The 21,558-nt window shown below is 40.3% G+C and overlaps 1 protein-coding gene across 1 annotated transcript in view; it reads right to left on the bottom strand.

Annotated features, from left to right (window-relative positions):
- The window catches only part of btaf1 (BTAF1 RNA polymerase II, B-TFIID transcription factor-associated), a 28,296-nt gene extending 16,521 nt beyond the window's left edge, over positions 1-11,775 (bottom strand). The window contains exons 1-14 of the mRNA XM_030772279.1: positions 11,770-11,775; positions 9,977-10,135; positions 9,325-9,439; positions 8,736-8,882; positions 7,344-7,543; positions 4,870-5,003; positions 3,900-4,029; positions 3,665-3,733; positions 3,377-3,466; positions 2,950-3,045; positions 2,331-2,507; positions 1,740-1,880; positions 1,110-1,234; positions 723-843 (exon numbers count right to left, since the gene is read on the bottom strand). Coding sequence (XP_030628139.1) covers positions 723-843; positions 1,110-1,234; positions 1,740-1,880; positions 2,331-2,507; positions 2,950-3,045; positions 3,377-3,466; positions 3,665-3,733; positions 3,900-4,029; positions 4,870-5,003; positions 7,344-7,543; positions 8,736-8,882; positions 9,325-9,439; positions 9,977-10,135; positions 11,770-11,775 — 1,710 coding nt within the window. The remainder of the gene's footprint in view (positions 1-722; positions 844-1,109; positions 1,235-1,739; positions 1,881-2,330; positions 2,508-2,949; positions 3,046-3,376; positions 3,467-3,664; positions 3,734-3,899; positions 4,030-4,869; positions 5,004-7,343; positions 7,544-8,735; positions 8,883-9,324; positions 9,440-9,976; positions 10,136-11,769) is intronic.
- Positions 11,776-21,558: the final 9,783 nt, after the last annotated feature.

The raw sequence follows: 21,558 nt of genomic DNA, 5'->3' as shown, positions 1-21,558 counted from the left end.
GGAGAGAGGACAGCTGTGCTAGATCTACCATGTGTTAGGGCAACTATTGTTGTTCATGTAAACAGTCATTCCTGCTGCCCAACCAGTCTTTTTTACCATCTCTCCTGGGATTTTTACTCAATTTTATTTCCAATCTAACGCGTCTAAATCCCACGTCAGGGTCTCCACCGTCGCATGATCCCCAGCACCAGTCTGGGAGCGTGAGAATTTGTACGTGTTCTGATACATGAGGGTTCCACATGCCAATAGAAAAGAAGCTCCATGGTAATACAGCATGTGAGGATGCCTATGCTATTTCCATTGATTCACCTGACTCAGTAATGCTGAGTCAAACATGGGAGCTCCATACTGGGGTGCAGTGTAACTTACTGTTATACCTCCCACACAGTTTTAAACAGTACACTTCTCACACTGCTATATTAAGGCTGACATATGAAGATAATGTGGATATTGTCCAGGGCTTTTATAAGATTACAAGAGACCCTGATGCACTTGCACTGATTTCAGTACATGCATGCTCCCAAGGTTCATTAACAGAAAATCATTTGGTGGAAGATTAAAAAAAGTTAATGTTTTGGACAGATTTTTTTTCCATTTCCTCAAATGAAATACAATATGCAGATCATTTATGACGACACACTTGCAATTATTTTGAGGGTTATTTTGGGAATTAAATTCATATTCATATAAACCTGTGCTCGGACAGACACACACAGACACACCTGGTCTGCTTTGGATAGCAGTGTGAAAAGTGTCTCCAGGGCAGCGCGGCGGACAGAGGCGATGGTGTGTCGCAGAAACGGCCACACGCGAGGAACCAGCACTGTGAGAGACTGTTGCATGCTGGGAAAGGAAATGAGAAAAAAAAATATATAATTTTTCATCTCTGCATACCCTGATGAGTAATGCACTCAAAAGGCCTGGTGGTATTGTCATTACAACTCACAGAAACTTCTTACTAGGGTCAATATCTGATTTTTATTTGTACATCTGTATGAAGAAAAAACTGAGCAATTTAACCTGATAATGTAATAATGCTCAATCTGTTCAGTCAGTCAGTTCAGAGAGGAACTGTGAGCCAGCGAAGGGAAGGTCAAAGGTCAGCTTACCTGCACTGGCGCACTTGGGGGTAGGTGAGCAGAGAGGACAGCAGGGTCATGATACTGTTTGTGGACGCCGTGAGGTCATCCAGCTCCAGAAGAGCGTCCCAGAGTGTGTTCACGATGAAGGGAACCTAACACACACACACACACACACACACAGTTCAATACAGTACAGACAAAACTCTACTGACCAAACGCAGCCAGGGGTCTACTTTAAAGATGCTGGAATCAAGCCTTGCTATGCACCTCACATCTGTGGCTTTCAAATTATGGACCAAATCAGTATGTCAATGTCAAAGCACGGGTCAGAAAAACTATTTGTAAAGATCCTTCAAGACGGGGGCCAACTATACTGAGGATACTGAAAAATATAGCTTAAAATATTAAAGAAAAAAAAATGAATATGAATGTGTCACACAGGAACACACCCACACACATAAAAAGGAAGAGAAAGCAAGGATTGTGGTTGAGTGCTGTAGAGCGCTGGGAAGGAAGTTGTCTCACTCTGTCACCCACAGCTGACCTAAAATCAGTAATGATAGTTCACTTGAGAAAACCCTTGCTCAGCTGTTGGCACTGACTGCAAATGGTGTGTGTAAATGCTAGTCTGAGCGGGCTAAAGGATGACCTCCTGACCTTTTCTGGCTGCAGCTGCACGAGTCCCTCCACCACAGGGATGAGGGCGGCGGCCGCCACGGCCCGCACATCATCGTCCAGGTCCTGTAGGCCTTCTGTGATGGCAGGGAGCACTCGAGGCAGCAACACTGAGATCAGATCCTACACACACACACACACACACACAAAAAGGAAAAGTTCCAGGTGGTGACAAATAACCATTCAAATGCATTACACATAAGGAACATTTTATAAGAACAACTTCCAGGGAAGAAAGAATTTCAGTTTCAGAGCCATATCTTAAAATACTTTGTGGCTGAGTCAGCAGTTCCAAAACTTTCTTTAAAGGGAAAGCGTACAATAAAAATAAAGAGCTAATAGAGAACCAAGAGAAGACTGCTAATAAACCTTCAGAGCGCTATGCCGTTACAACTGAAGGGTAAATAAAAAACATCCACTGATAACAGAGGATTCTCACATCCTCACAGCAGATGAACAAAAACCCAAATAAAGGCATCTCTTCCAAACGCCATCTAGGAGAAAGCTGAGCCTGTGTAAGACGGGTATCTGTGAGGTGTAGCTGTGTAGCGGTGTTAAGGTGGAGCAGTCTACCTGTCTGACAGCCAGAGCGTATTTAATGCCAAGCAGACCCCCGTGTCGGACCTCCCACTGATCCTCCATCAACAGCTTCAGCAGAATGTCCACTGTCATGGTAACACCGCCGTCAGTCATGTGCCTGAGGGCCACGCCCAGAGTCTGAGCACATGTTTCTCTGACTGGAGCCACCACCTAGAGAGAAAGGAAAACCACAGGGTCAGTGCCTTAGACGTAGAAATCACAATTACATTAACCATCAGTCCCATACGCCTCAGTGATGATGAAAATCCCCCAAAACACGCTAGGCTGTACTGTACATCACAAAATTCTCTCTTGGGATTTCATTGAAGACACTGCTTCCCAGAAAACATATGGTTTTTGTTGAGTTGTGAGTCATCTCCAACATATGACACACAGAAATAATTCCACTCACTTTCCAGATGTTTGATCGAGCAAAATGGAAACCATGATGTTTTGAATACCAGTGCTGTTCAAATCTGTTTTTCAAATGTCAGTCATATGCATGTGTGTATATGTATAAATATAAGGAATATTCAAAGTATGTGGGTGTGTGCCCGCGTCTCTCCGGGCACTGTGCATTTATTCAAATAGGCGTGGGAGAGTAAAAATTCACCTCATCGGATACGAAGTCTCCAAATCGGTCAAGAGCAAAGACACACAGAAGTCTGATGACCAAATCTTCCAACCACTCCTGATGCTGCCGTGCCATCTGGGTACAGAAGAGTTAGGGCCAAGTTCAATAACCAAACATCTCTGGCATTTAATCAACCCTATTGTCACATACATATAACTGCTAAACAAAAAGCTGGCATGAATAAAGAGGGCAAGAGACTGCTTTGCAGCAAGTATTCATGCATCAAGCTTCAAGTCGCAGAGCCTGAGTTTCTTTCCACTACAGAAGAGGGACTGTCATAGAACCCATTCTCACAGACTAGTAAAGAAGAAAAACCCATTAGAATATCCTCTCATTCCTTACTATGGGTGAATGTAGAAGACTTGGGGATGGTAGAGTTTGACAATACCAGAGTAAACCAGTGTACCTGTTCTGCAGTACTGCCAGCCAGTTTTCCCCCGCCTGCTCCATGATACTTCAGAACCTCCCTTAGGCCTGTGCCGGCACCATGGCGAATCTATACAACACACGCAGAAAATTAACTGCTGACACTACACAATAGCACAAATCACTGAGTTTCCGATCAATGACTCCGTTGCTGCATTTTAATAATCATGACATTCCTTTGTAAGAGAGAAGGCTTTAGGAAATCAATGTGTCATTGCACAGAGACTAAACTGGGCCACCAGTATTAAGGGAAAAGTTGAATCCATACCTCCCATGAAGGATTGAAGAGGTCGTTACAAAGTTCATCACAGAAACTCTCCAATGGCCACTCTTGAGTCTGTGAGCCAAGCAGATGTCAGTTACAAGAGAAAGATCACACAAAATGTCTACATGTTTCACACAGTTCTTGTTAAATTCATGTGTACATTTCTTGAGAACTAGATATCAAAAGATTAAGTGTGCTTGAGCAGCATAAAACAAAGCAGGCAGCTCTCTGCACCAACCTCATCAAACAGGCTGGAGTTATCTGGAACGTTATCGATTAAGACTTTGTGCTCTGTGGCAGGTTGGTCTATGACGATGTTTGTGGTTTTCCTCCGTTTCTCCTCTGGCTCTCCATCAAAGCTGTCATTGCTGATGTAGAAGGGAGACTACAATAAATTCTCAAGAAAGATAATTTTACACCACATGTCCGATACTACATTCACCTCCACTGTATGTACACAAGCCATCGTTTTGGATAAACAAAGTTTTGAACTGGTATGATGTGATACACACCAATGCTGCATGAATTGCCTGCTTTTCTGTACATTTTACTGTTTCTGATCAGTGTCTCTCTCACGTATTCTCTGATAGGCTTCATGCAAAGCGTTTCAAATGAACTGCAAACAGCAAATATCTGATAAGCCCCTTTCACACATAATACCTGGAACATTGCTTTAAACATTTTCCGGTAAAGCCAGCAGATACCCCCTTTCACACATGTACACCTTTCCCACAAAACGTCCAGGGCAAATGTGTTCACACCTGACACGACATTTCCAAAAGTAGGATGTGAAATCTTATTCAAGTAGAGACAGACTTTGTTTTGAACAAAACAGAGGTGAAACAGATTTTATCGAGTCTCGATTTGCTGGCAAAATTATTCATTTATAATATGTTGTTGCTAAACACAGTACTGGGCTCATTTGTTTGCTAGCTTTTGTTTAACTGATTTAAGTCCCCCAGCTTAAAAAGGTCATCGTCTTACCCAGCAATGTTAGAGCTTTGTTCATACTTGAGTTTATCTGGAATTTTTCCAGAAAAGTTACAAGGTCTTGTTCTGGAAAATTGCCGCATCAACTTTGTGAATTTCAACCCTGGTTCACATTCACATATGACTCTGTTCTGGAAAATCATGGGACATTTTCAGATAAAGCTGCATGTGTGAAAGGGGTTTTGCAAATGGCCCACACCAAAAATAACATGGAGTACCTTTTATCATTAGGATCCACGTCTCTGGATCTCTGCTTTGCTACCAATTTTGCCATCCTCTTGGCTTTATTCTTCTGTCGATTGCTCATGCCTGGTCGGAACTCTGAGTCAATCAACTCGGCAGCCTGCATAGGCTATAAGATGGGGAGAAGTTTCATTAGAAAAATAAATCATTGTCACCTGAGTCACATAAGGTGAACTGTTAGAGTAAATACATAACAACAAAGAACCTTGAAGCTTTTGGTTGCGATTCTGTCTAAAATTCCTATCTACATAACGCGTGCAGAGTTTTGTAGCTCCAACATTAGCAAAAGTCCTTGACCTGAGAAAAGCAGGTAGTGAACTATAAGAGCAGGAATGAACAATGAAGAGTCTTAAGGTTATATCTGGATATTCTGTCTGCTGGGTATGGAGCTGCCTATGCAACCATGCACATCCCTCTTTTTCATGAATCACATTTCCAAGAAATCTACTATTGTTTTCAAATGTCAACAAGCCACATCCTCAAGCAGTATGTTTTCAGCTGCTGTAAGTCAGAACAAACCACAAAGACAACAGCCAAAAATCACCCATGACATATTTAATAAGAGCTAGCATTAAAGTGCAATCAGTAAAACTAGTAATGCTCTGGCTTATTTCTAATGAGATGTTTTTTAATTCAAATTCTTCTCAAATGGTTTAAATCTGAACAATAAAGGGAGCAGACAGTCTCACTCCTGTCATCTTAATTGTAGTTCACAATCTTCCGTGACTTAATTTGCCTTAAAAAGAAAAAGAAAAGGGTTATATTTCTGGTCTGACTAGAATTTACGGCGTCCTATTCACTCAAGTTGCTGCAAAACGTTCAAGGCAAATTATTCGAGAAATGAAACCAAACACCTCCATTTGCAGGCACGTATTATGCGAAAAGTAACAACTGACTAGAGACCCCACCTTGTCTGAGACACACTGATAAGGCCATGGGCAAGACATCACCATCTTGGTTCTCCATCTAGACTATTAGATAATGACGGGAAGACTCAAAAATAGCCCCCTCTTGGCCCACAACACAACGTCCCTGCCTGCTGATAATTCCAACCAAGAACAGAACTACTACATACAGATGAAATGGAGACAACTCTACAGTCCTTTCCTCAGCTAATGACACATCGCCAAGGTAAAAAGAAAAAGAATTGAAGGTTCTTTTCCTTCACACACTGAGGGTTTAAATGTGCTGGCACAGATCCAGCTCTAGTCAAGCATGAGACAATTTACACAAGACAAGACCTCATTTACCTGAAGTGTTTATAGACACTTACAACAGTGGGACAGAAAATACATAGCACAGACATTTCTCACAGTCCTAAACTTCGTTTTAGTAATGGTCAAAGTTTAGACGTCCACTTTAGTTGAGCTAGCATTAGGCTACTTTATTGAGCATTATTTAACCTCTTAATGAGAAAAGCAGGCAGTAGCAGGCAATCAGAAAGAATGCCTTGTTTGATATTTGATTTAGCCTTAACCGTTGGCTTCTAGAGCATTACACAAAACAGTTAACATTCCATTTAAGGTCCCAACACACAGAGTATAGGTGAAACTACAATGCAGTCAGAAAATGCACTGCCTGAAAACTATTTTGTTGCAACCACAACCCAACCTCTTAAGTGAGCAAGATACTGATCTTTTTTTTTTTTTTTTTTTGACACCAAAGGAAATTCCCACTTTCATCTACTGTGAGCATGTAGCCGACCCTCAATCTCTTTCTTAAAACACACAAAAAGGAGAAGCTGAATATTGCAGAAAAATACCCACCTAAAGGCAGAGTATAACATGATGGCTTTATTGACTGATACAATTAGCTAATTTCACCGTGTTAACAGTGGTCCACAATCACAATTGTGTGAGTAAGGCCCTTTTCACCACAGGAACTTTTTATGGAACTCTGGAACTTTATCCTCTTTTCAACTGGAAGATTCCTGGGCTGATTTTGGTTCTTAGACCATAGTTGTGATATCTCTTTTTGGTTCCTACACCAGAATAAGCATTTTTCAACAACCCCAGAACTATTTGGATTGAGCTTGCATTACTGAATGTCTCTGGTCAAACGCAAGCTTCACAAACACTAGGAAATAACGAGCACAGTAACCGAATCGTAGCAAAGGAACTAAAATGAAAAACAAGAAAACAACTAAAGTGGAGGAAAAATGGAACAAAGAAGTGCAAGCCTTACTTTGAACGTATTCAGAGGATGAAATTTGCAGAGAGTAACCGTCACATTTTTGCATCATTTACTCCCAATTTACATGATCTTCATGACTCTTGTGGAGCAGTAGGAACGAAAAAAACGAATGCATTCAGGAACTTTGCAAGTTTCCACTTTGGATAGTTCTGGACATCTTTGGTTCCTCAAAAAGTTCCTGAACCTCAGTGAAAAAGGGACTGGAGAGCAATACAGTATGGGTTTTTCAGCAAGACAGTTTTATGTCTAAACTCACCACATGGTTGCTGGCACTGGAGCAACCAGGGCTCTTAGTGCCCTGTACTCTGTTTGCAGTGGAAGTACAGGTGTAATCCAGATCTTCATCATTAAAGAGCTCCTCTGTATCCATGCCAATGGCAGCGCCCATGTCCAAACCGAGCTTCCTCTGCAGTAGCTTCCTCTGACGAGCCAGACGCTCCTTAGAATCTGTCTCTCCTGGTCAGGCAGGACGACAGGGAGAACAACAGGGACAGGGGCAAAGAGAAGACATGTTCAGTGAAAGGAGATTTCAGGGAAATTAAGAACAGACCTGGGACCTCCATGCACCACTCTTGAGAATATAAAATTAAAAGGTACAGAGTCCAAGCTGTACACTTGCTAAAATTTGTTTAAGTGCCAGAACAGGACCTTCAAAACTCTGACCACTGATCTTAAACGCCATAAAATCACTCCTCTGCTAGTAATTTATCCGAGCAATCTGACTGAACCTGGCTTCACGCAACACACACAGTTACAAGTATACACCAAAGCCACTTCATACAACTGGTAGATCAAGATCCAAAATTGGTACATTTGGTTTATATCAGTGCTAGGATAAGAATGAAGGACCATCAGAATATCATTTTCTCTAATGGGTCACACTTAGTTAAAAACCTTGGCCAAATGTGTTGTTACTGCCACTTCAAGGGGGGGATCTGAGACCAGTCATATAGCTATGTTAAACTCAGCCCAGCATGAAGAAAGGCAGGGGGCAAACTGGTTTAACAGCACTGAGAAATGACAGATCAGAAGGAGACGACTAAGAGCTGTGAGGACAGTTAAAATGTGATGAATGCAATATCAAAATGCAAGAGGCAAACATTTGATGGTAAACATTTTTGTGTTAAGACAGCTTTCTGAAACTATAAGGTCAAAGAAACATATGGAAGGCAGGAAAAACTAGAGTGGTCTCGTTCATTCAAATAAGACCACATTTAGACACGGAGATGCAAATGTAAGACAAGTGTATGAAGAGCCAATGTGTTTCCCCATCAGCAGTTAAAGGAGACAAAGATACAAAACAGAAAAGACTGACTGGAGCTTATGTATCCTGGTCAATAGAGAGGCAAAAGGAAAGAACATTAAAAGTTCCAAATTTCCCTGTCAGGGTAAGAATGACTTTTTGTATAAAAGGCAAACCGAGACTTCTGATCCATTTAGAAATGCAGTAAACTTCATCAATGCAAATGAACGCCTCCTAACTGTAAACTGCATTAGTAAAGTTAGGTTACGATTTGCTGTTTGCTAGTCATTAACACAATTAATTATTGTGAATTTAACCCTTTGACCACATTACAACTACGATGAAATATCTTTAAAAAAAAAAAAAGCAACTGAGTAAATAAGTAAAACAAATAAATGTGCATACCAGACTTGTCTTCCTGGACTTCAAACTCTGCACCAGCTGAGCCGAGGAGCGAGGCGCCATGTTTGAGCAGACGTGAAATGTCAAAACGATAAAAACTCAACCGATCAGATGCTCCATCCTCAGGCGACATGTCCTCCCCGCCGCATTCTGGAGAGGACAAAGAAAAGACCCATCAGCAAAATGTCCACATCAACCACAAAGAATATATTGGATTATTAAAATCCATCAGTTTGGCATTCTATATCTGGTCAGGTGAGCATGAAACGGGATTGTGTTGAGTATGTTAGCTTTTATTGAACTACACTCATTGGAAATGACATAAAACAAACACACATGCTACCTGCCACTTGGAAGCAGTTGGAAAATTTTGCTGGTGTCCTGCAGAAGTAGCTATGATTTGAGACATAGTCTCTTGCTGTTATTCATTAGTAAATTAGGTTTAACAGTCAAGAAAATTGGGAGGTGGGAGGGCAAGAACAACTAACATTGAAAAAAAACCACACTTCTCTGACAAACACCTTTAGAGTGTTAGATTTGTAAGCCCACATTTAGCAACCTATTAGTTTTAGCCTGCAGAGTCTTGGATCACCTTCTTTAGGTTTGGGAGGTGGATTCCATTCTGGAATATTCTTCACTATGGCCTCAACTGCCTGTCCAGCAGCAATTCGTGTGTCCCAGTTTGGACTCCTCAAGTATATCAAAACCTTGAGAGTGCAGAGAGAGGAAGAAAGGAACAAAAAAACACACACAATACAAGCAGGTGCTTAAATTCAGGGCACAGCTCAGTCTATTCAAATAAGCAGGATGGAGGGAACATTTGCGCTTTATATAGATCATGGACAATCATCTACTTCACATGCCCATAGGGCACCAAGACAATAGCCCATTCAAACATCAGTAACCTTTAGATTAGAAAGTGCTTGCTTTATTTTTCCATTGTCAAGTGGGTGGCTCTACTCGAGCAGAGAGTGAAGGGTTTAGGCAAGTGGGCAGAGTGGGTAGTACAGCGTGCCCACAATGTACATGAGCAATGTGTCACTAAGAGCACGAAATGAAGGAAGAGGGGAAAGGACAATGATGTTACAAATGAAGCAATGCTGACAAATTTGGAAACCACTGAACTATTAAGATCTTTAGTTACAGTGAAAGCAATGGAATTCCTGCATTGAGAATGTCCTGTCCTTTGGCTGTTATGTCCCTGCATGCGCTACATACACAGAAGCCAATTTTGTTTGACTCACCTTCGATAAAAGATTATTGAGTTCATGTGGGTGGAGTTTGACCACATCACCTAGCTGCTGAGCTGCAGCTTTCCTGGTCACAGGAGTCGTGCCAGTATCCAGCAAGATGAACAGACGCTCAAGCCTAGAGAGAGAGAGAGAGATTTTAGTAAAACAGCACTGGTAAAATAAAACAGCAGAGACATGGTCAAATTTTTGAGGAAAAGAAGTTAAAATTATGAAGAAATAAAAGTGGTTAAAAGGTTATTTAAATAACACAAACAGGTAAATTTCCCTTGAGAATGGGCTTGGGGCTTGGCAACTGTGGCAAACTGGGTTTTATACACTACAATATGTTTGCAGTACAAGAAAACACTTTAATAGACAATATATATGGCTTGAGATTTTAACAGCTGATGTTGCTATAAGTAAATAGTAGGAAAAGCAAGACACCGTCATTGCATGATTGGCCAGGATAGATTCTTAGATCACTTGGACTAATGAAATGTTTGCACACATAAATGAGGCAAACACCTTCAATCTGACTGCATACTATAATCCTGATGTTTGTATGGCGCTTTGGTCCCTCACACAAGGTAACTTAAGTAGCTGTGCCCAGAGCCATAAAAGCTAGTACAGGTCACAAATATTGGTCTATATTGCAAAACTAGATGCTAACAGTTGAAACAAGGGTTTAACAGCTATAAGTGTTGTTTTTTACTGACGTCCACCATCTAGGACATAACACAACCATACTGATCCACTCTAAAGTGACTCCCCAAAACAGATGGCTGCACACAGGGGCTGTTCCAAAGAAACGTGGTGAAAAGCAGTAGTCAGATATTCCCGAGGGCTGAGGAAACAGAAGTGAAAGTACTGAACACAGAGGGGTCTAATCAGGGCTCTCCAAAAGGCATACAATGACGCATTTGGCGGAGGTTTCTCCTCATCACCAGTGATCAACACGTTATGACGTCTCAATCGGTGAACAGCTAAGCAAACTTAAAAGAAGATATATTGGTTTATCCCAGTTGTTGATCTATTTCTTGCGTTAAGATTTACCCAAATCCATACATTAGCTAAAAGGGTCATTATGAGTACAAACAGTGAACGTTACATCCTGACGAGAGTATACAGTTCCCTAAAACTGAAGTCATACTATTTGCGTCCATTTCACGAAGATACATTTGTACGTTTAACCAAGCATGAGGTGAACACCCAATGGCAAAATTAGCAGAAGGATAGCTCGCTAATCCCGTATTATCTTCGGATGAAGCGTGGGTAACCTAATCTGCAAAATAACACCGTGTATGAGACAATCAGCATGAAAGAGAGGGGGTCCGAAGCATTGTGTTCCAACACACCAAAACTGACGCATGTGTTACTTCCTGACCATAACTAGGTGTCTGAAAGAGCCCAAAAAAGGCAGTGAACATCATGATCGTGACACACTGGTTAATGTGGCCATGTAAAGCTTAAAATGTGTTTTAGGGAGAGTCACAAAGTTCTCAATAAGTCATCAAAGGAGTTTACTTGGGAAAGCAGCTCAAGAGCCGTCAGTACCTAACAACGGCGTTATTTTTAACTATAAACATTCGTCGGGCAACAATGCAACCATCAACACTTGACAGAATAGTACGATCACTGAGAGGGTTGTTTTTTTTAGACTGACCAAAAATGTTATTCCGTATACAGAGAGATCTGGAGAGCGTGGCCTAGAGTCATGTAGCGGATTAACACATTACTACAAATGCAGTCCAAGACAACTATGGCTAAAAACCAAGCATTTTAATGCAAACGTCTCACCTTGATACCGCCATTACGCTGAGCCAAGTTAATTAAGTATGTTATGTGAATTAGATCTTTGCCGATCCGTGGATGTGTAGTCAGGCACCATGAATTTCTAAAGGTTTTAGAAGCGCTGATCCAAAGGAGAGGCCCTGGTGTGCCTTGTACCATCCGATACAAGACAGTCGACAGTCACAATTCACAGTCTCAAAAATAGGCGCCTTACTTCTCCCTTTGGTATCTTCCACATACAAACTCTTGGAATTACGTTAAGATCACCTTACAGCCGAGTCTAAATGTTTCGCACCTCTTCCCAATATGTATTTTAATCGAAATCGTGTAGAAAAGTAATTTTGTTGATCACAAAAGAGAAGCCAGGCGGCTGGTTTTATATGAGGAGCCATCTTGCATTTATTCCTTCCTCCATGGTAGCCCACGGCTGATTGGTTACATGGCCTTTCCGTGACCAATCAGAAAACACTTTTCAAGAGGAAGCGTGCAGCAATGAAAAAATCCTGGCAGGAAACAGGATTCTTTTCAATGAGACCAAAACCCGCCTACACAACTGTCAATCAAATTATTACCAAAAGTTGCCAGAACGACACGGCCAACGCTGACACGAGATGTACTTCTAAGGAGTTATATTTTTGGCAAATATTACGTAAACGTACTTTTACCAAGTTTTTGCATTTTGAGGAACTTAAGATAAGTTTGGGAATCACAATAAATACAAATCCTTAGCTTGTTCCTCAGGTTTAAGTAATATTGAAGAGATCACTTATGACACTAATATGACGGTTAATGTAACTGATCAATCCGAAAATACAGTAACAACACGGTACAAACAGGTGAAGAAGTAGTGCATTTCCCCTTGTACACTGGCAGAATTTAACCTAGACCATTATATGTAACCGTTTAAAATTAAACGAGAAATGACTGCAGAACAGCTCAAATCTTTCAACGGAAAATAGTATGTTGTCGTGATATTTATTTGAAAAAGAGGAAGGAAATGAAATAAAAAACACTACACGGAATGTGAAATAAAATGTAATCGTAAACTCTACTTTCCCCCACATGTTACGCTGTAAAAGTGCTACAATAGTGATGTGTCGGTCGCGAACTTGTCGGCTCTATGAGCCGGCTCCTTTGGATGAACAATTGGAGCCGGCTTCCGTCTTTCTGGTTTTTTTCTTTCTTTTTTTTTCTTCAGTTAATTAATACAAGAGAGAATAATAGGATGATCTTTTCGCCACACTGTTCGGCCATGGGCACCCCATGCACTGACTAAATGTTGTGTTGATGTGCGTGTCTTGCGGCGGAATGGTTTGTGGTTTGGATAGTTTATCATATATATTATATTACTATAGTTTATTGTTTTAATTTATTTGATATGGACGTCACAGTAGAATTGGAATTGCAACATACATTTATGCACAAGTACCAGATGCATTTTGTTTAGTGTTTGTAGCGAAACGCTAATTTACAACGTTCAATATAAATAAAACGTTCAATGCACATGTATAATAGTGTTTGATGTTTTTGATGGTGGTATACCAAATATAATGCAAAATAATGGTATTCGGGAAATTATAAGGTTTAGTATAATTACATTTAATAAGTGATATACGGGCACACATAAGGCAAAACATTGCTAAAGTCGGCTGAATTATAAAATCCAGAAGTTGTACAAAATGAAGGGAGCCGAAAGAGCCGGGCTGAGCTGAGCTGAGCTGAGCTGAGCTGAGCCAAATGATCCGGCTCACTAAAAAGAGCCGGAATAACCATCACTAACGATTCCCCCCGCTTTGTCCGTTAATTTCTCATCTCGTGCACGGCTGATAACTGACAGACCATTTGTGGCCATTTTTCACAGAGAAATTTTATTATTTTTGTCTCACATTGACTCCTAAGTCAGTATTACTACCAATGCTCGGTTCATTGCCTCATGGTGTGTTATGCTTGCACACATACCACTTAGCAGCCAGTTACTTGCACGATTTATTAACGTTATGTAGCTAAGTGGCTAGCTAACACGAACTAGTAAAAAGAATGCCGTCCTAATAACACAGCTGAATTATCTTATTCTACAATTCGCGATGTGTGCACACAGAAATTTCTGCTGAACTTGAACTGAACTGGCAAATACACAGACAAGTTCATCAGTAATCTGAGGTAAGTAGGGTTAGTGTGGAAGTAAATTACATCCACACCTGCAGCTGCAACCCATTGCAGAGGTGCTATGGGGGCAGATGCAGATCCAGTCTCATCCTGCTACCACCACGGCCACCACACAGCACACCGGTGTCTGAAAAATTAAGGTCAAGGCCACTGAGCCGTTAAAATAAGAGAGAACAGCACAAATTTCCCTTGCATTTAGGATAATTATTCTTCTTAATGGCATTTCCAATTTTCAGTGTGTTACTTAATCAGTCTCAGCAAGAACAATCCAGTCAACAAAACAGCTGTCTGAAAAATTAAGGTTAACGTCTCTGCGCTCTTCTCTTAATGGCCTTAAATACTTTTGATGTATTACTAACAGTCATTTTTTAATTTATTCTGCTTTGCTAGTATATGTCTGCACATCTCTGCGAATGGCAACAGTATCAAGGGGGAAAGGTTTGATAATGGATGTGAAAGAATACAAGGTGAGATACTGCACATCTGAGACATTTCCACCTCACACTATTGCTCTGTTGTCTGACATTGTCAAAGGCCTGGCAGGTCTGCGGCAGAGCTGCACGAGTAAGGGTTCAGGAATCTCAGAAAGCCTGTGGCAAAGTATGAAATGGATTATGTGAATTGTTCATTATTTTACTGAATTAATTAGACTTTATATGGTATTTGATAGAGGGCCAAAAGTATCATTTGTTATCTCCCAGCATCTTCCCTCTAATGACAAAAGTCTGACAGTGTTTCCAGTAGAGATATATAATGTTATAAAAATAAGTGTGTGGCACAAGTTTTCTCTCTGTGTGTTTTTTTTTAGTCTTTTGAGGAGAGGGAGTGGATCTGTGAAATTGTGTAGTCTTTCCTGAATTCTAGTTTTGGTTCATGTTGAATAATTTTTAAGTTTTCTTTGTGTGCTTCTGCTTTCTTGCTGTTTTTGTAAACTATTAGCAGTGCCCAGTGGAGGAAACTATTCAGTTCTTCTGTGGTACATTTGATGAACCATACATAAATGCCCTGCCATCTGATGTACCTCCACAGGTAACAATTGTCGCAGAGAAGACAGCAGAATAGCTGGACTCGTGACTCAAGTGTCAATCATGCTTATTGTATTACTTATCAAAATAATTGTGCGTTTATGGTTTTACTTTCATAATGACGGCACTTGTTCTGTTAATGTTTAGGGAAGGGTCGATACAGCGGTCATCATTGAAGATTTGGTGGAAAATCACAGTCCTCTGGTCTGTTGTGATCTGTTGCACCAAAATGTGAATAACGCCTTGTTGTCTGTGCCTGACAATACTCCTGGTAATATATTATCTGAACCTTACAGCATCTATGTTAAATCTCTCTTACCTTTGAAAGCTGAATATGTTATGTACCAGAATATATTGTCAAGATTCTTCTCTGTTAATTTATAAAGGCTAAGAGTTTTTATTCTCACAGTGCCTGTAGAGCTTATAATGCCCAGAAATCTTAAGCCCCGCTTTGTCGAAGATGAGGGACTATATGTCTATGCAAGACCGGAAGTATCACAAAAAAACCACCATAAAATGGCTAATCGACTGTGTATGGAAGGGAAGGTAGTGTTCAAATATATATATGAACAAGCTACACACACATACACACACATCACTATTTTGGAAAGTTGTAGCTTTGCCAATGTTTGAAATTTTTCACACATTTACTGGAGATGAAAAGCTGTGTGTGTGTTTTGGGCATGTGGCAGTACGAGATGACACCAACTGACACCTTGCTCTCAATAACTGTTAGGGGCATCTTTGGTTTGGGGAGGATGGCTGTATTCTTGCGCTCCCTGACCCCATAGAGAAGTCTTGGAGAGCCAGAGCTGATTCTCCATTTCCAGCCACGTCCCCTAGTCTAACCACTGAATATATGAAAGTAAGTCAACATGATAAAAGAAAGAATAACATTTTGTTGATTTTCTTCCTGTAAAAGGCTATCATTTTAATTAAAAGCGAGAGATGTGTTTCTCTCTAGTCAGAGTTGTTTTGGTTGTGCCTGAAGCCATACTGAAGACACAAACTCTACTCTTGATAGCTGATATTTCTAAAGTGTCCAGTACAGTATCACTGCCACATGTATGTCTGCTAATTTAAGTTTGACTGATAATTTGAAGTAAGCTTATGTGATTTTTAAATGACCTATTATTTAATCCTTGAAGTCTTTCATTCAGTTAAACATTGAATGAATGCTCCTATTCAGAATAAATTTTCTTTTCTGACCCACTGATACAGTCTAAGCACACTCTCTCTAAACTAATTCTCCTGTAATTGAGAGTACTGTGAACACTGACCCCCTTTTAGTGTAATCTCATAAGCCATTCACTGCATTAACCACCAGTCTTTCCATGCTAAACTTAGCTCATGTCTTTTGTAGCCTGTCCCAACCAGTGATGTAGGCAACAACACAAAGGCCTGGCAGCTGGATCTTAACCTGACTGAGATAGCCTTTACCCATCATCCCCTGTTCAGCCGGGAGCACGTATTAGCCCAGAGGTTGCGGGAGTTGTACGAGCAGTATCAATCACGAGACAGAAAAGGGACAGTGCACTCACTACAGCACAAGGTCCTTTTAGAATAATCATACAGACATTTCTTTAAAAATATATTTGCAGTGATTTTTGAGATGTAGAGCAGTGTTTTATATGTGTCTTTACTGTAAAATCCCTCTTGTGCTTTAAAATTACAGCTTAGGGCACTAAACTCAGAGACAAATATGATTGCTTCTGGACAAAATGCTGATGCTGTCTCAAAATTAAAGATTTTAAGACAAAACCAAATGTAAGGAGAATTTTACATCACATATACAACATTTGTATATTTGAAGGACTTTCCTTAAATAGCTATGTCTTTTTCAGACAAACACAGAAGAAGCTGGATGAGGAGATCAGAGTTGATAAGACTCTGGTTAAAAGCATTGTGGCCACATGGAAGCACATCAAAGCTTTAAGAGCTAAGAATGGCTTCATTACTACAGCTGTGAAATTACAACTCATACGGTTTTTGTCTCTTTGAAATCCACTATCTCAAATTGTTGCGAAGGGCTAGTTATTGTCATTGGTGCTCATAGTCATAATCAGATAGTTGTGGTCCAAAAGGCAACTCAATATTTAAAATACACCATAAGCCAAGAATATGCACTTATGATGTATTTTAAATATTGAATATGATGCCAACTCTAAATGACCATATTAAACATCACATCTCATCACTTGGTTTGCTCTCTGAATTCTGACCTTTCAAAATGACAGAATGGAGGCACAATCTGAAGACTGCACAATAAAAATGGAGAAAACCAGGAGTAGAAACAGAAGCAGAACAGATGACAAAGTAACAAAAGTAACAAAAAATGTTCTGTCTCTCTGTGCATTAGTAATGATAGAAATCTATAAATTATACACAGTAGAAAGTGTAATAAATAAATAATTTGTCAAGACAATAATGAATTCTTCTTTGTGTGCGTGGGTCTTTGTAGACGGTAACATCCTCAGAGGCAGATGTGATTTTCACTCATCACTACAAGTGTGAGGAGCTGATGGAGCCGGAGCAAGAGGAGCCACAGAATCATCTGACAGAGGAGTCAGACTTAGACCATGCTCATCCTACTGTCAGTCAAAGCAGGGTGGAGCATTTACCCTTCATCCCTGTTCTCACAATGAATGAGATAATCACTCCTACTTCTTACTGTCCTCTGTAAGACTTTCTTCTCTTCCTCTTCCCATCATTGAGCATCACTGTCATTTGCTTGTATTCTAAAAATGGAACTTTTTTCTAATTTCCTCCCTTTAGAAGTGAAAAACAAAGGAGAGATGAAACGCTCCTTCACAAAGTATCAGTAATTATATCATACAATGATAAGACTGTTTCATGCACTGAACCATCAACATTTGACAATGACTTCAGAATCAATATTCAGCAAATGTTCAGCTTGAAGGTCTCAAACATGCCAAAGAGCATTACCTTGTTGGTAAGAAATCTCAGCTGTCTAATGGCATTATAACTACTAGTGTCAGACATGAGGGGGTGATCCACATATGGTATAATTATTTTAGGTTTGTGAGACAGTGGGAAAAAAGAGAACCATTCTGGCCAAACTGTGTGTGCCCATTCTGGATACCAACAGTCTGCCTAATGTTGTCCCAGAAGAGACATTAGATTTTAGCTGTGATCAAGTGGTCAGCACCCTACATGAGGGCGTTGGAAGCAGTGAGTAGCACATAAACATTTCAGTTAAGTCTTTTTAAGTCTGTGTGTTAATCTACATGACAGTGGTGGTAAATGCATATATTGTCTACATGTGCTATATATGTATGTGTGTGTGTGTGTATGTAATTTTTTTACTCTATGTCTGACGAACTATTTTTCAGTATTAGTATCACCTTTTCTTAAATGACTGTTCGTAATAAGGATTTGACACATATTGCTGACTATGATGGCTGAGTTTCAAAATGCTAACATTAGTGCCCTTTCATCTAGAAACAGTGTAGGAGGTCACGATATAAACTAGTGAAACAGTGGTCTCATATATTCTCATGGTTTTCAGCTCAGCTGTGTGAAGTGCACTAATCTTGAAACTCAACTATCACAGCCAGTGGGTTACATCAAACCTCTGTTATTTCACAACTGTGCAAAGGTTCAAAAAAATGGTGAACCTTCCCATTAACAATTCTTTTAGATGTGCCCATCTGTGTGGATGAACAAGAGGCTCGCAAAGTGAGTTTGCTGACATCTGGAAAGGTGTTTTACACTGTCTCATGGGCAGTGGATGAGAGTGGATTTGCTTTGGCTCCTGCCTCTCCCCTTCCCAGAACCTGCATTCCAAAGTATGTCAATGCCTGCCACTGTGCCTACATGTCTGTCTTTGGACAACTCATTACTCCTCCGCTGACTCAGTCTCATTCCAATACATAGCACTTCTCTTAAATGACTGAGATGTGTGTGTTTGCCAAAATGTCCTGTTACCACAGCAACACTCCTCTGTATTTCCAGTACTTGTATCTTGTCGTGGGATGCATGCGTGTGTGTATGCGTGTGTTAATATGCCCCTCTGAGCAGTAAGGAGAAGTCTCGCTGCTATATTTCAATTTTCTTGTTCACGCAGAATTACTCATTTACTTGTTTTATGGATTTGGTGATCGTAGTCAGATTTATTAGCTTGTGAGTTTATTTGCTTGTTTGTTTGTTTCATATAGTGTCATAAAAGCTGTGCCTAGTCTGAAAGAGGGTGATCTTAGTTGGAAAATGGGTCAGGTATTTGACCCAAACCATCCAGTCAACACCAGGTTAGCAAAACTGTTCAAGGTGAGTGAGGCTATTCGAATGACATTATGGCCTAATATTGTCACCACAATCAAAGAGTAAAGAGAGGAGGGTGTAAATTCAGCACTACAGCATACATTTAATCAACGAATTACTGAAACCAAACTCACTGATATGGAATATAAAGGGTGCAATCAATGGTAACTTCCACCAAACAGTTTCCTCAAACAATAAAGGAAGTTGTAGAGCACAGAAAGACAAAATTGGAAACTGGGCTTCCCAAAAACACACAAAAGGTTATCTGAATTATTAACCAGTATTTTTACTCCTGACAAACAAGGTATTTTAAAAGTGAAATACATACATTGTTAAGGTGAGAATGTTTAGCAGTGGACTATAGCATATTCAGTCGCTCATTACAGCTCTCGGACCATTTCCTAGTTTTAGATTATACTTCTTCAGACTCAGAAAGGGGTTGGGAAACTTCATCCAATACTTAAAGCAAGAGCGTCTTCATCTTTGGTCTAACAGGAGGCTAGCGCACGTAGTGACAGGTCTGGATGTCACTTCCGTCTGACCTCTCTGGAGGAGGAGTTTTGTTTCTCCACAGATGAGCAGCTGGAAGAATCCAAATGCTTCATGCTCTTGCGATACCCAGGTTCCCAGGCAGTGGATGTCTTTTCCTCCAGAACTGTGTCACTCCACAAACATGATATAATTGAAACCACAATGGCGGTAATGCTTCACTCAGTATCTGAATAGCAGTAATGGAATCTTTTTTAATTACCCCTATTCTTCACAGTAATCTTCAATCTATCATGGGAAATTCTGCCTGAAAGATTTGTTTGGTGCACTGACTGTGGATAGCAAAAAGTTCCTGCAGTAGAAAGTTTGTTCAGGGCCCCACAGAGCCAGTAACATTGCAACATAGATTTCCATGAACACCCACTCAAACACAGAGGAGCTTGTAAAAACACCAGAAAAGGACACATGCAAGCTACACTGACAGCTCAAAAGATGACAGGATCCCAGACATGGGTAGACCAGTATGTTAAAGCTATAATCCACTCAATTTTATCCTTCAGCACTGTTTGATTTAGATCTCATATGGAAGCTTTGTCACACAATAAAAAATACAGCCTGCAACTTTATTTATAGTATTCACAGCCTATTTCTACATTTTTGGTCATAGAGCCCTCGTCAGAAATTTTGTGCAAGCACTAATCTTTATCATGGAGCCTTCTCTTTGAGAAAATTTGAAATGTATTTGGATGTTATGTAACTTAGGAATACACTGTGGGCTCCAGTCCATCCCTTGCTGAACAGGACCCAATAGAACAGCTGAGGTCTTGTTCTGTTCACTACTTACAAAAGGTACAGAGCAGCACCCTCAGGATGTGGAAAATGTAAACTTAAGGAACTATTCACGTTCATTTTTTGAGAACTGGGATTCTTATGACTGTAACTAAGAACGAAAGTTAAGTAATATGTGTGTGTGTGTGTGTGTGTGTGTGTGTATATATATATATATATATCAAAAGTCACCACTCCCTTTCAGAATTTGTACCTTTTGTTGTATGACACTAACAATAAGAGCAAATTAAATTAGGCTTCCATTTTGCACATTACAGATCACACAACAAACTAACTCAGGCTCCCACCTGTGATTAGTTATGGGGATTGGTTTGTTCAGAATAAAAGCAGCTGTTTCTAGCAGCTTCCATTGTTTGGAAGTCTGTTTCGAGGTTTCAACAACCCACAATGGGCAGAAATTTACTTTCAAAAGAACTATGAAAAAATTGTGGAAAGGCACAAGTCAGGAGATGGGTATAAAAAGATTTCAAGTATGGTTTTAAGTATGCCATGGAACACAGTACAGACTATCATTAAGAAGTGGAATATATATGGCACCACCCAGACCTTGCCTAGATCAGACTGTCCCTCCAAACTGGATGGCTAAACAAGAAGGAGACTGATCAGAGAGGTTACCAAGAGGCCGATGGCAAGTGTGAAGGAGTTACGCTCCTTTATGGCTAAGACCAGTCAATGTATGCAAGTGTTCCACAAATCTGTCTGGGAGGTTGGCATGAAAAAAGCCACTCCTTAAAAAAAGCCACATCTCAAAAAGTGGTGTGGTCTGATGAAACCAAAACTGAACTTTTATTACCTAGAATGCAAGACAGTACATGAGACCCAATACATTTTACCATCCTAAGAACATTGTTCCTACAGTAAAGCACAGTGGTGGCAGGATCATGTTATGGGGCTGTTTCTCTTCAGCTGGAACTGGGATGCTTGTCAGGATAGAATAGAAGATGGATGGTGCAAAATATGGGCAAATTCTTGTTGAAAATCTGCTGAAGCTTA

This window comes from Chanos chanos, chromosome 4 (genome assembly GCF_902362185.1).
Source record: "Chanos chanos chromosome 4, fChaCha1.1, whole genome shotgun sequence".
In the NCBI taxonomy this organism is placed as follows: Eukaryota; Metazoa; Chordata; class Actinopteri; order Gonorynchiformes; family Chanidae; genus Chanos; species Chanos chanos.
This window is presented reverse-complemented; position numbering and strand designations above follow the sequence as displayed.